Below are 15,128 nucleotides of genomic sequence, written 5' to 3' on the forward strand. Positions count from 1 at the left end.
ATAGGTGCCAAGCTGTGTGGAAGTGAGAAGCAGCCCCCTGATAACGCGAGTTCGAACCATCGCCTACCTGCCACTGTAAGGGATGTGCACAGTGGCAAAAACTGGCATCTCACAAATTAAAGTAACTTTTTAAAAACTTTGAAAGCTATTCGTAGTGCAGCACTTGAAAATAAAAGAAGGGAACTGTGTCGGCCATTCACAACAGTCAGGGGAACTGGACCTGAACTTCGGGAGGGGGTTAACACTTTAATAAAGTAGGAAGGGGCCAACACTTCAAGCAGTGGGGTGGAGCCATATTTAGAGTCAGTATGAGAAAATGTAATGTCAAATTGTGCATTTTAATTGTATTTGAAAGCCCCAATGCGATTGGAAGTAACACGTTTTATGGATTTGATACTTTACAGGCAATTGACAGTAATCTTTAGAAAGGGTTTGGGTGCAATGACAACCCGAATGCAGTTTCTACAGATTTCAATACAAAGCACATTAGATTTGATTTTTCGCAACTCTTTCAAAAAGACAACCCTTTTTGCCAAACCCTTCTGTGGCAGGTCGAGGTTCTCATTAAATATTTACCATTGGGTGTCCAAGAAGCGATCCTGTCCAAATGCTGACTAAATGTATTGCTGTCCAGTGGGGCGTTGTAATATGTGCATGTGTGAACCGCATGAATGGGTGCATGTATCCAAATATGGAGTTCAGTGGGACAACACCACCTGATGTTGTACTGTAAAGAAATCATTATATGAGCTAAACGTCTCCACTGATGTTTTTAAGCAATGGGCCTGCAAGAGCAATACCACCTCTTTACAGCATCATTAAAAGAAAAACGAATATTCACTGTTTCACAGGATATCAAAACTACCCAATGTGGATCAAGGGTTTCCACCCACAATCATGATTGTGCCATACAAAGAGAAAAAAATCTATAGTTTTTAGTTTCCGAACAGTACTAAGTTGCTGTATGGATTCAAATGAACAGTGGATTAGTCCGTGCTTCTGCTGTGATATACTGATACGGGCAACTAGGAAAAAAACCCTGATCTGATCACAAGCTGTATAAAAACCTACGCAGCTTGAATGTATCAGACCCAACACTTCCACTGTAAGTGTTCTAGGAATTGCGCTTTGTGATGTGTATGCAGTTCTCTCGTTTATACAGTCTTTAAGGCAACACACCGACTTTTTTTTATTTTGATAATGCGTTGTTTATTTTATAGATGCAGAATAAGTGTATATTTTGTATTTCCCCATAATGCACTAATGATGACCTTTAATAGCAAAGTGATGTGCATGTCACTCGGTCCCATAAGTGTGTCAACCATTTGTGCTGCATTATATGCAGAATCCTTATGGTGACTAACTATTAGATAACCACTTGGGTTAAGCTTGGAAGTTTTTCTTTGTGTCGGCCTCGGTTCAGCTGAACTACAGCAAACCTTCGTCAGGACAAACCTCCTTCCTAAGGGTCACACAAGTCTCATGTCTATGGGTGCAGATGCTCACATCGCTGAAAGGCCGCTTCCACTGTGTCTTACATGGGCATGTGTTGGCCTGGTGTTTTGAGTGCAAGAGCTCTCGGTTGGCTGACTATTGCATATCAAGCCTCTTTCGCAGCACCCTGCCTAGCTAGCTGCTTGTAACATAATGCTCTCAATTTTCGCATGCATATAATATTCAGGTAGTTCTTCCATATGTGCTCTTCCAATTCTGCAAACAATAAATATAATTAAAAAACAATGTCATTTACAATGCCAGAAACTGCAACTTTTAACAATGCGAGACCTATTGCATTGCAAATGCTTGTTATATTATTTCCGGGGTCCCCGCTCATGGGCGGGAATATTCAGTGCTTATGACTTTGATGAGGATACCCCTGGAAGAGAACTAGGATTACAGGTAAGTAACTTATCCTTCCGAGGGCTGCAGAGGGGCTCTGCTCATGCAGGGGCACCCTCTTACATGAAACCCAGAACCCTGCCTTCAGGATTGATAAGGCCTGCCATAGGGGTGACTGATAGGTTTACATGTGCAATGATATGGAGAGATATAGGTAACCTATATCTCAGTAAGGGGTGCATACACCACCTTACCCAGGCTGCAGTAGCAGACCTGTGATGTCATTTTGGAAGGCTTCCCAGGGGTGGCATAATACATGCTGCAGCCCCTGGTAGGCCTCTGGGGTACCTATGCCCAGGGTACATAGTATACCATATACTAGGGACTTATAAGGGTACCCCAGAATCCAATCTGGGGTGTACCTAAAGTACTGGTTATCAAATTAGAGAAGAAGCAGCTAGGCTGGGGTCCTGGTTAGCAGGGCCCCAGCCAGACTAAAGTCGAAAAACAGTGAAACAGCAGCAAAAAGTGGGGGTAACTATAAGAAGCAGATCCTACTCTCCTGCATCCATTAAACTAGGCAGCAGCCAGTACACTGCGTACAGAATCCTTCCCTCACGCCAGCTTCCATGGAGAAGAGAGTTTACTTCTGTAGAACCTAGTGTTGAGCTTCAAGCAGAGGTGGCTCACTAGGTGATGGTAAACAGGGGTGCATCCAGGAAACATGGCGTCTGCCGGTTGACTGCGTACAGAATCCATACCCTGCTCCAGCTTCCATGGACAAGAGAGACAACTTCTGTAGAACCTAATGTTGAGCTTCAAGCAGAGTTGGCCCACCAGATAAGATGAAGGCGGTGATGGTAAACAGTGGTGCATCCAGGAAACATGGCGTCTGCCAGTAGACTGCGTACAGAATCCATACCTCACGCCAGCTTCCATGTAGAAAAGAGACAACTTCTGTAGAACCTAGTGTTGAGCTTCAAGCAGAGGTGGCTCACCAGGTGAAGGTGGTGATGGTAAACAGGGGTGCATCCAGGAAACATGGCGTCTGCCGATAGACTGCGTACACAATCCATACCCTGCTCCAGCTTCCATGGAGGAGAGAGACGACTTCTGTAGAACCTAATATTGAGCTTCAAGCAGAGGTGGCTCACCAGGTGAAGGTGGTGATGGTAAACAGGGGTACATCCAGGAAACATGGCGTCTGCCGGTAGACTGTGTACACAATCCATACCCTGCTCCAGCTTCCATGGAGAAGAGAGTTTACTTCTGTAGAACCTAGTGTTGAGCTTCAAGCAGAGGTGGCCCACCAGGTGATGGTGGTGATGGTAAACAGTGGTGCATCCCGGAAACATGGCGTCTGCCGGTAGACTGCGTACAGAATCCATACCCTGCTCCAGCTTCCATGGACAAGAGAGACGACTTCTGTAGAACCTAATGTTGAGCTTCACGCAGAGGTGGCTCACCAGGTGAAGGTGATGATGGTAAACAGGGGTGCATCCAGGAAACATGGCGTCTGCCAGTAGACTGCGTACAGAATCCATACCTCACGCCAGCTTCCATGGAGAAAAGAGACGACTTCTGTAGAACCTAATGTTGAGCTTCACGCAGAGGTGGCTCACCAGGTGAAGGTGGTGATGGTAAACAGGGGTGCATCCAGGAAACATGGCGTCTGCCGGTAGACTGCGTACACAATCCATACCCTGCTCCAGCATCCATGGAGGAGAGAGACGACTTCTGTAGAACCTAATGTTGAGCTTCAAGCAGAGGTGGCTCACCAGGTGAAGGTGGTGATGGTAAACAGGGGTACATCCAGGAAACATGGCGTCTGCCGGTAGACTGCGTACAGAATCCATACCCTGCTCCAGCTTCCATGGAGAAGAGAGTTTACTTCTGTAGAACCTAGTGTTGAGCTTCAAGCAGAAGTGGCTCACTAGGTGATGGTAAACAGGGGTGCATCCAGGAAACATGGCGTCTGCCGGTAGACTGCGTACAGAATCCATACCTCACGCCAGCTTCCATGTAGAAAAGAGACGACTTCTGTAGAACCTAGTGTTGAGCTTCAAGCAGAGGTGGCTCACCAGGTGATGGTGGTGATGGTAAACAGGGGTGCATCCAGGAAACATGGCGTCTGCCGATAGACTGCGTACACAATCCATACCCTGCTCCAGCTTCCATGGAGGAGAGAGACGACTTCTGTAGAACCTAATGTTGAGCTTCAAGCAGAGGTGGCTCACCAGGTGAAGGTGGTGATGGTAAACAGGGGTGCATCCAAGAAACGTGGCGTCTGCCGGTAGACTGCGTACAGAATCCATACCCTGCTCCAGCTTCCATGGACAAGAGAGACGACTTCTGTAGAACCTAATGTTGAGCTTCAAGCAGAGGTGGCTCACCAGGTGAAGGTGGTGATGGTAAACAGGGGTGCATCCAGGAAACATGGCATCTGCCGGTAGACTGCGTACAGAATCCATACCTCACGCCAGCTTCCATGTAGAAAAGAGACGACTTCTGTAGAACCTAGTGTTGAGCTTCAAGCAGAGGTGGCTCACCAGGTGATGGTGGTGATGGTAAACAGGGGTGCATCCAGGAAACATGGCGTCTGCCGATAGACTGCGTACACAATCCATACCCTGCTCCAGCTTCCATGGAGAAGAGACGACTTCTGTAGAACCTAATGTTGAGCTTCACGCAGAGGTGGCTCACCAGGTGAAGGTGATGATGGTAAACAGGGGTGCATCCAGGAAACGTGGCGTCTGCCGGTAGACTGCGTACAGAATCCATACCCTGCTCCAGCTTCCATGGACAAGAGAGACGACTTCTGTAGAACCTAATGTTGAGCTTCACACAGAGGTGGCTCACCAGGTGAAGGTGATGATGGTAAACAGGGGTGCATCCAGGAAACATGGCGTCTGCCAGTAGACTGCGTACAGAATCCATACCTCACGCCAGCTTCCATGGAGAAAAGAGACGACTTCTGTAGAACCTAATGTTGAGCTTCACGCAGAGGTGGCTCACCAGGTGAAGGTGGTGATGGTAAACAGGGGTGCATCCAGGAAACATGGCGTCTGCCGGTAGACTGCGTACACAATCCATACCCTGCTCCAGCATCCATGGAGGAGAGAGACGACTTCTGTAGAACCTAATGTTGAGCTTCAAGCAGAGGTGGCTCACCAGGTGAAGGTGGTGATGGTAAACAGGGGTACATCCAGGAAACATGGCGTCTGCCGGTAGACTGTGTACAGAATCCTTACCTCGCGCCAGCATCAATGGAGAAGAGAGACAACTTCTGTGGAACCTAATGTTGAGCTTCAAGCAGAGTTGGCCCACCAGATAAATAAGATGAAGGCGGTGATGGTAAACAGTGGTGCATCCAGGAAACATGGCGTCTGCCAGTAGACTGCGTACAGAATCCATACCTCACGCCAGCTTCCATGGAGAAAAGAGACGACTTCTGTAGAACCTAATGTTGAGCTTCACGCAGAGGTGGCTCACCAGGTGATGGTGGTGATGGTAAACAGGGGTGCATCCAGGAAACATGGCGTCTGCCGGTAGACTGCGTACACAATCCATACCCTGCTCCAGCTTCCATGGAGGAGAGAGACGACATCTGTAGAACCAAATGTTGATCTTCACGCAGAGGTGGCTCACTAGGTGAAGGTGGTGATGGTAAACAGGGGTACATCCAGGAAACATGGCGTCTGCCAGTAGACTGCGTACAGAATCCATACCTCACGCCAGCTTCCATGGAGAAAAGAGACGACTTCTGTAGAACCTAGTGTTGAGCTTCAAGCAGAGGTGGCTCACCAGGTGATGGTGGTGATGGTAAACAGGGGTGCATCCAGGAAACATGGCGTCTGCCGGTAGACTGCGTACACAATCCATACCCTGCTCCAGCTTCCATGGAGGAGAGAGACGACATCTGTAGAACCTAATGTTGAGCTTCAAGCAGAGGTGGCTCACCAGGTGAAGGTGGTGATGGTAAACAGGGGTGCATCCAGGAAACGTGGCGTCTGCCGGTAGACTGCGTACAGAATCCTTACCTCGCGCCAGCTTCCATGGAGAAGAGAGACAACTTCTGTAGAACCTAATGTTGAGCTTCAAGCAGAGTTGGCCCACCAGATAAGATGAAGGCGGTGATGGTAAACAGTGGTGCATCCAGGAAACATGGCGTCTGCCAGTAGACTGCGTACGGAATCCATACCGCACGCCAGCTTCCATGGAGAAAAGAGACGACTTCTGTAGAACCTAATGTTGAGCTTCACGCAGAGGTGGCTCACCAGGTGAAGGTGGGGATGGTAAACAGGGGTGCATCCAGGAAACATGGCGTCTGCCGGTAGACTGCGTACACAATCCATACCCTGCTCCAGCTTCCATGGAGGAGAGAGACGACATCTGTAGAACCTAATGTTGAGCTTCACGCAGAGGTGGCTCACCAGGTGAAGGTGGTGATGGTAAACAGGGGTACATCCAGGAAACATGGCGTCTGCCGGTAGACTGTGTACACAATCCATACCCTGCTCCAGCTTCCATGGAGAAGAGAGTTTACTTCTGTAGAACCTAGTGATGAGCTTCAAGCAGAGGTGGCTCACCAGGTGATGGTGGTGATGGTAAACAGTGGTGCATCCAGGAAACATGGCGTCTGCCGGTAGACTGCGTACAGAATCCATACCCTGCTCCAGCCTCCATGGAGAAGAGAGATGACTTCTGTAGAACCTAATGTTGAGCTTCAAGCAGAGGTGGCTCACCAGGTGAAGGTGGTGATGGTAAACAGGGGTGCATCCAGGAAACATGGCATCTGCCGGTAGACTGCGTACAGAATCCATACCTCACGCCAGCTTCCATGTAGAAAAGAGACGACTTCTGTAGAACCTAGTGTTGAGCTTCAAGCAGAGGTGGCTCACCAGGTGATGGTGGTGATGGTAAACAGGGGTGCATCCAGGAAACATGGCGTCTGCCGATAGACTGCGTACACAATCCATACCCTGCTCCAGCTTCCATGGAGAAGAGACGACTTCTGTAGAACCTAATGTTGAGCTTCACGCAGAGGTGGCTCACCAGGTGAAGGTGATGATGGTAAACAGGGGTGCATCCAGGAAACGTGGCGTCTGCCGGTAGACTGCGTACAGAATCCATACCCTGCTCCAGCTTCCATGGACAAGAGAGACGACTTCTGTAGAACCTAATGTTGAGCTTCACACAGAGGTGGCTCACCAGGTGAAGGTGATGATGGTAAACAGGGGTGCATCCAGGAAACATGGCGTCTGCCAGTAGACTGCGTACAGAATCCATACCTCACGCCAGCTTCCATGGAGAAAAGAGACGACTTCTGTAGAACCTAATGTTGAGCTTCACGCAGAGGTGGCTCACCAGGTGAAGGTGGTGATGGTAAACAGGGGTGCATCCAGGAAACATGGCGTCTGCCGGTAGACTGCGTACACAATCCATACCCTGCTCCAGCATCCATGGAGGAGAGAGACGACTTCTGTAGAACCTAATGTTGAGCTTCAAGCAGAGGTGGCTCACCAGGTGAAGGTGGTGATGGTAAACAGGGGTACATCCAGGAAACATGGCGTCTGCCGGTAGACTGTGTACAGAATCCTTACCTCGCGCCAGCATCAATGGAGAAGAGAGACAACTTCTGTGGAACCTAATGTTGAGCTTCAAGCAGAGTTGGCCCACCAGATAAATAAGATGAAGGCGGTGATGGTAAACAGTGGTGCATCCAGGAAACATGGCGTCTGCCAGTAGACTGCGTACAGAATCCATACCTCACGCCAGCTTCCATGGAGAAAAGAGACGACTTCTGTAGAACCTAATGTTGAGCTTCACGCAGAGGTGGCTCACCAGGTGATGGTGGTGATGGTAAACAGGGGTGCATCCAGGAAACATGGCGTCTGCCGGTAGACTGCGTACACAATCCATACCCTGCTCCAGCTTCCATGGAGGAGAGAGACGACATCTGTAGAACCTAATGTTGAGCTTCACGCAGAGGTGGCTCACCAGGTGAAGGTGGTGATGGTAAACAGGGGTACATCCAGGAAACATGGCGTCTGCCAGTAGACTGCGTACAGAATCCATACCTCACGCCAGCTTCCATGGAGAAAAGAGACGACTTCTGTAGAACCTAGTGTTGAGCTTCAAGCAGAGGTGGCTCACCAGGTGATGGTGGTGATGGTAAACAGGGGTGCATCCAGGAAACATGGCGTCTGCCGGTAGACTGCGTACACAATCCATACCCTGCTCCAGCTTCCATGGAGGAGAGAGACGACATCTGTAGAACCTAATGTTGAGCTTCAAGCAGAGGTGGCTCACCAGGTGAAGGTGGTGATGGTAAACAGGGGTGCATCCAGGAAACGTGGCGTCTGCCGGTAGACTGCGTACAGAATCCTTACCTCGCGCCAGCTTCCATGGAGAAGAGAGACAACTTCTGTAGAACCTAATGTTGAGCTTCAAGCAGAGTTGGCCCACCAGATAAGATGAAGGCGGTGATGGTAAACAGTGGTGCATCCAGGAAACATGGCGTCTGCCAGTAGACTGCGTACGGAATCCATACCGCACGCCAGCTTCCATGGAGAAAAGAGATGACTTCTGTAGAACCTAATGTTGAGCTTCACGCAGAGGTGGCTCACCAGGTTATGGTGGGGATGGTAAACAGGGGTGCATCCAGGAAACATGGCGTCTGCCGGTAGACTGCGTACACAATCCATACCCTGCTCCAGCTTCCATGGAGGAGAGAGACGACATCTGTAGAACCTAATGTTGAGCTTCACGCAGAGGTGGCTCACCAGGTGAAGGTGGTGATGGTAAACAGGGGTACATCCAGGAAACATGGCGTCTGCCGGTAGACTGTGTACACAATCCATACCCTGCTCCAGCTTCCATGGAGAAGAGAGTTTACTTCTGTAGAACCTAGTGTTGAGCTTCAAGCAGAGGTGGCCCACCAGGTGATGGTGGTGATGGTAAACAGTGGTGCATCCCGGAAACATGGCGTCTGCCGGTAGACTGCGTACAGAATCCATACCCTGCTCCAGCCTCCATGGAGAAGAGAGACGACTTCTGTAGAACCTAATGTTGAGCTTCAAGCAGAGTTGGCCCACCAGATAAATAAGATGAAGGCGGTGATGGTAAACAGGGGTGCATCCAGGAAACATGGCATCTGCCGGTAGACTGCGTACAGAATCCATACTGCACGCCAGCTTCCATGGAGAAAAGAGACGACTTCTGTAGAACCTAATGTTGAGCTTCACGCAGAGGTGGCCACCAGGTGATGGTGGTGATGGTAAACAGTGGTGCATCCAGGAAACATGGCGTCTGCCGGTAGACTGCGTACAGAATCCATACCCTGCTCCAGCCTCCATGGAGAAGAGAGACGACTTCTGTAGAACCTAATGTTGAGCTTCAAGCAGAGTTGGCCCACCAGATAAATAAGATGAAGGCGGTGATGGTAAACAGGGGTGCATCCAGGAAACATGGCATCTGCCGGTAGACTGCGTACAGAATCCATACCCTGCTCCAGCCTCCATGGAGAAGAGAGATGACTTCTTTAGAACCTAATGTTGAGCTTCAAGCAGAGGTCGCCCACCAGATAAATAAGATGAAGGCGGTGGTGGTAAACAGTGGTGCATCCAGGAAACATGGCGTCTGCCGGTAGACTGCGTACAGAATCCATACCCTGCTCCAGCTTCCATGGAGAAGAGAGACGACTTCTGTAGAACCTAGTGTTGAGCTTCAAGCAGAGGTGGCTCACCAGGTGAAGGTGGTGATGGTAAACAGGGGTACATCCAGGAAACATGGCGTCTGCCGGTAGACTGCGTACAGAATCCATGCCCCGCACCAGCCTCCGTGGAGCAGAACGATGCCCTCTGTTGAGCCTCACGTAGCGCTAATTCACTGGGCAAAGACAATCGCAGACCGTGTTCCTGCGCCCCCTGGAGAGGCCTTGGCACAGCTGGGGCACATTTGCCACTATTAATTATGTACAGTTTTCAAGAAGCTTTGGCCAGCAGGGACCTTTTTTCGCTTTTTTTCAGTGGCGCAGAGGCCACAACGAGCCGGAAGCGCTGCAGCTGGCACCGGTCAGAGGAGGGTGGGTGGATGGCGTCTCTGGCACGGCGCGGGGGGGACCCATGGCATGCTATTTTTGTCGCTGCCACCTGAACTGGAATGAGAAATCTGCGCATTTAACAGAGGATGAGAACTCCTGGGCCCCAAAGTGCCGATGCTTTCCAGAAGAGAATGGCGCCCCCTCCCCCTCCAGCTCTCCATTTGTGATGGTGCCAACGTGCGCCAGCCTGCACCTGGCAGGGGCTGATGCCGCGTCCTAGGAGAGTCAGCAGTTACTTACGTAGGACATGCACCCCTCCTTTCTCCCCCTCTCCCTACTCTTACCTCACCCCTCACCCTAAAGAAGCTCTGAATCGTATTAGTTCACACCAAACTCGCCCTTAGGGATACTCGTCCCCCCCCCCCCTCCCTCCCCTGGATTCTTGTCTGCTCATACTTTATCTTCTGTGACGAGGACTCGTCTGCCCAACCCGCCCCAATGAACGGACTTCAGTTTGCCCATCAGTATCTCGTGTCACCAAACCCACCCCCAGTTCCAGCCCATCTCAAGAGATGCAATGAAGGGTCCTGTTTGTTTACTGTATTGTGGTCTGTGTTTATCGTTAATATTGTCCTGGTTGTAAAGGGAGGCTCGGCTGCTGTATACGTCATCTGCTCTTCAGGGCGTGACGTCAAGCTTGTAATGACGTGACATTAATAACGCGCTGCTCCTCTTCCCGCCAGGGTCTTTTTCCTGAATATTCCAGATGAAGTTGCCCTGGAGCGCCTGACCCAGAGGATGACGGATCCCGTGACAGGGGAGAGGTGAGTTTGGCTATCCTCGCTCATGATGGCGCGGGCCTCAGGAAGGAACACCCTCCTTCCTCCCCCCTCCCCCCCCCCCCCCCCGGACCCCCAGCCCGCAGCGAGCCCGGCCTTGTAGGCCGCCCACCATTCTAAATCCCGGTGTGCCCCACCGGGTCCGAGCTCCCTAGAAGTGAAACCACCAGGGTGTGTGTGCACTCTGGGTCTGGGGATGAGGGTGGGGGTGGACTCACAGCAGGTGTGTGCACTCTGGGGGAGGGAGCGGATTCACTGCAGGTGTGTGTGCACTCTAGGCCTGGGGAGGACTCACAGCAGGTGTGTGCACTCTGGGGGTGGGGCGGACTTACAGCAGGCGTGTGCCCTATGGGGTTTGGGTGGACTCACAGCAGGTGTGTGACCTCTGGGCCTGGGGTGGACTCAAAGCAGGTGTGTGCACTCTGGGGATGGGAGCTGATTCCATGCAGGTGTGTCTGCATTCTGGGGGTGGGGCGGACTCACAGCAGGCGTGTGCCCTATGGGTTTTGGGTAGACTCACAGCAGGTGTGTGACCTGGGCTTGGAGTGGACTCACAGCAGGTGTGTCACCTCTGGGCCTGAGGTGGACTCACATCAGGTGTGTGACCTCTGGGCCTGGGGTGTGGGTGGTCTCACAGCAGATGTGTGTCCTCTGGGCCAGGGGTGGACTCACAGCAGGTGTGTGCACTCTGGGCCTGAGCGCGGACTCACAGCAGGTGTGTGCCCTCTGGGGGTGGGGGCGGACTCACAGCTGGTGTGTGCACACTGGGCTTGGGGTGGGAGCGGATTCACTGCAGGTGTGCGTACATTCTAGGGGTGTGGCGGACTCACAGCAGGTGTGTGCCCTATGGGTTTTGGGTAGACTCACAGCAGGTGTGTGACCTGGGTCTGGGGTGGACTCACAGCAGATGTGTGCACTCTTGGCATGGGGGTGGACTCACAGCAGGGGTGTGCTTTATGGGGTGGGGGCTGACTCACAGCAGGTGTGTGCACTGTGGGGGTGGGAGCGGATTCACAGCAGGTGTGTGTGCACTCTAGGCCTAGGGAGGACTCACAGCAGGTGTGTGCACTCTAGGGGTGGGGCGGACTTACAGCAGGGGTGTGCCCTCTGGGTTTTGGGTGGACTCACAGCAGGTGTGTGACCTCTGGGCCGGACTCAAAGCAGGTGTGTGCACTCTGGGGATGGGAGCGGATTCCCTGCAGGTGTGTGTGTGTGCATCCTAGGGGTGTGGCGGACTCACAGCAGGCGTGTGCCCTATGGGTTTTGGGTGGACTCACAGCAGGTGTGTGACCTGGGCCTGGGGTGAACTCACAGCAGGTGTGTGCACACTGGGCCTTTGGGTGGACTCACAGCAGGTGTGTGCACTCTGGGCTTGAGCGCGGACTCACAGAAGGTGCGTGTCCTCTGGGGGTGGGGGCGGACTCACAGCTGGTGTGTGCACACTGGCCTGGAGTGGGGGTGGACCCACAGCAGGTGTGTGCACTCTTAGCATGGGGTTGGACTCACAGCAGGGGTGTGCACTCTGGGGGTGGACTCACAGCAGGTGTGTGCCCTCTGGGGGTGGGGGCGAACTCACAGCTGGTGTGTGCACACTGGGATTTGGGTGGGAGCGGGCTAACAGCAGGTGTGTGTGCTCTCTGGGCCTTGGGGTGGACTCACAGCAGGTGTGTCCACTCTGGGCCTATGGGTGGACTCACAGCAGGTGTGTGCACTCTGGGCCTGAGGGCAGACTCACAGCAGGTGTGTGCCCTCTGGTGGTGGGGGCAGACTCACAGCTGGTGTGTGCACACTGGGCTTGGGGTGGGAGCAGGCTCATAGCAGGTTTGTGTGCTCTCTGGGCCTGGGGGTGGACTCTCAGCAGGTGTGTGCACTCTGGGCCTATGGGTGGACTCACAGCAGGTGTGCAGTCTGCGCCTGGATTGGGGGTGGACTCACAGCTGGTGTGTGCACAATGGGCTTGGGGTGGGAGCGGGCTCACAGCAGGTGTGTGGGCTCTCTGTGCCTATGGGTGGACTCACACCTGGTGTATGCACTCTGGGCCTGGGGTAAGGGTGGATTCACAGCAGGTGTGTGCACTCTGGGCATGGGGTGGACTCACAGCAGGTATGTGCACTCTGGGGGTGGGGCGGACTCACAGCAGGTGTGTGCCCTCTGGGGGTGGGGGCGGATTCACAGCTGGTGTGTGCACAATGGGCCTGGGGGTTGGGGCGGACTCACAGCTGGTGTGTGCACTCTGGGGGTGGGGCAGACTCACAGCAGGTGTGTGCCCTCTGGGGGTGGGGGCGGATTCACAGCTGGTGTGTGCACAATGGGCCTGGGGGTGGGGGCAGACTCACAGCAGGTGTGTGTGCTCTCTGGGCCTATGGGTGGACGTGGACTCACAGCAGGTGTGTGCTGCGCACACTGGGCTCCACAGCGGGGGTGAGAACTCCCAGTGCCTTCCTTATGCCTGTCATTGCTCGCCCCATATCTGCCATAGCTCAGCCCATGTCTCCTATAGCTCGGCCCCTGTCTCTTATAGCTCGCGCCCCATGTCTGCCATAGCTCGCCCCATGTCTGCCATAGTTCGGCCCATGTCTCCTATAGCTCGCCCCATGTCTGCCATAGCTCACCTCATGCCTGCCATAGCGCCTTCATTATGCCTGTCATTGCTTGCCCCATATCTGCCATAGCTCGGCCCATGTCTCCTATAGCTCGCCCCATGTCTGCCATAGCTCGGCCCATGTCTCCTATAGCTCGCCCCATGTCTGCCATAGCTCGGCCCATGTCTCCTATAGCTCGCCCCATGTCTGCCATAGCTCACCTCATGCCTGCCATAGCGCCTTCCTTATGCCGGTCATTGCTCGCCCCATATCTGCCATAGCTCGGCCCATGTCTTCTATAGCTTGCTCCATGTCTGCCATAGCTCGCCCCATGTCTGCCTCAGCTCACCTCATGTCTGCCTCAGCTCGCCTCATGTCTGCCATAGGTCTCCTCATGTCTGCCATAGCTCTCCTCATGTCTGCCATAGCTCTCCTCATGTCTGCCATAGCTCTCCTCATGTCTGCCATAGGTCTCCTCATGTCTGCCAAAGTTCGCCTCTTGTCTGCCAGAGCTCACCTCATGTCTGCCATAGCTCACCTCATGTCTGCCATAGCGCCTTCCTTATAGCGCCCCCTTATGCCTGCCATAGCTCGCCCCATGTCTGCCATAGCTCGCCTCATGTCAGCCATAGCACCCCCTTATGCTTGCCACAGCTCGCTCCATGTCTGCCATAGCTCGCCTGATGTTTCCTATAGCGCTTTCCTTATGCCTGCCATAGCTCTCCTTATGCCTGCCATAGCTCACCCCATGTCTGCCATGGCTCGCCCCATGTCTGCCATAGCTCGCCTCATGTCTGCCATAGCTTGCCTAATGTCTGCCATAGCGCCTTCCTTATGGTCTGCTGAGCCCAGCAGGCCACCATACCTGGGAGGGCCTGCATTTTCAATGGGGTCGCAAATTGTGAGAGGCCCATTAATATTCATGAGCCTCTCTACTTGCGACCCCATTGGGAATCGCTAACAGTGAGAAAAACACTGTTGTACATAGTAAATTGCGCCTCGCAAATTGCGACTCACTTTACTTGGTCGTACATCTGGCCCATTATCGTTAAGCAGCTCATAATGTGACCACTGATGAAAAGTCCTCTTGTGTGTATGGCGGAGTGGCATTGGATTTTTGAGGCATGTGGTACTGAGCTGCGATTGGACCTCACATCTGGTCTTTGTCCCCTCTTTTGCAGGTACCACACCGTTTACAAGCCAGCGCCCAGCTTGGAGGTGCAGGCCCGCCTTCAGCAGAACCCGCGGAACTCCTTGGACGCAATACAGGAGAAGCTTGATGTTTACCACGCCAACTTCCAACTGGTGGAGGAGTTCTATGACGGGGTTATCCACATCAACGCTGACCAAGACCCCAACACCATATTTGAGTACATCGAAAGCTGCATCATACACCCCCTACCAAAGGCTGGCCCCAAAGAAGCCCCCCTGCCCGTCCCCCACACCACTGAAGGGGAGCCAGAGGAATATTAGGGCTCTTGCGTCATTGTCGATGTCTCTGTATAGACATTTGTTCGGAATATTCACCCTGGTATGAGCGCACTAGTTAATAAAGATGTATTTTAAATAGTTTAAATGTATTTTAATCAGTAGCTTGCAAATCAAAGATTAACGTGCTCATGAAAGCTCAATGAGATTTGGAGGGGATGTTCAGGGCTTTACTTTCTCTGCCACATACAACTGTGCCCTTCTCTCACAGGGAGCCTGACTCTAGTCTACCCTGGTACGAATCCTGGGTCTATTCTCATCTGCCTCACTGTCCTTCAGTAAGACCCACACCTCCATCCTGTAAGATGTGGCTCTTGCGTAAAGCCACTGTCACCT

At 52.6% G+C, this 15,128-nt stretch overlaps 1 protein-coding gene across 1 annotated transcript in view; it reads left to right on the top strand.

Moving 5' to 3' along the window:
* AK8 (adenylate kinase 8) overlaps positions 1-14,876 on the top strand; it is an 883,547-nt gene extending 868,671 nt beyond the window's left edge. Inside the window, exons 12-13 of the mRNA XM_085613911.1 lie at positions 10,627-10,707; positions 14,486-14,876. Coding sequence (XP_085470037.1) covers positions 10,627-10,707; positions 14,486-14,777 — 373 coding nt within the window. The 3' untranslated portion in view covers positions 14,778-14,876. The remainder of the gene's footprint in view (positions 1-10,626; positions 10,708-14,485) is intronic.
* The last annotated feature ends 252 nt before the right edge of the window (positions 14,877-15,128 follow it).

This window comes from Triturus cristatus, chromosome 1_2, assembly GCF_964204655.1.
Source record: "Triturus cristatus chromosome 1_2, aTriCri1.1, whole genome shotgun sequence".
Taxonomy (NCBI): domain Eukaryota; kingdom Metazoa; phylum Chordata; class Amphibia; order Caudata; family Salamandridae; genus Triturus; species Triturus cristatus.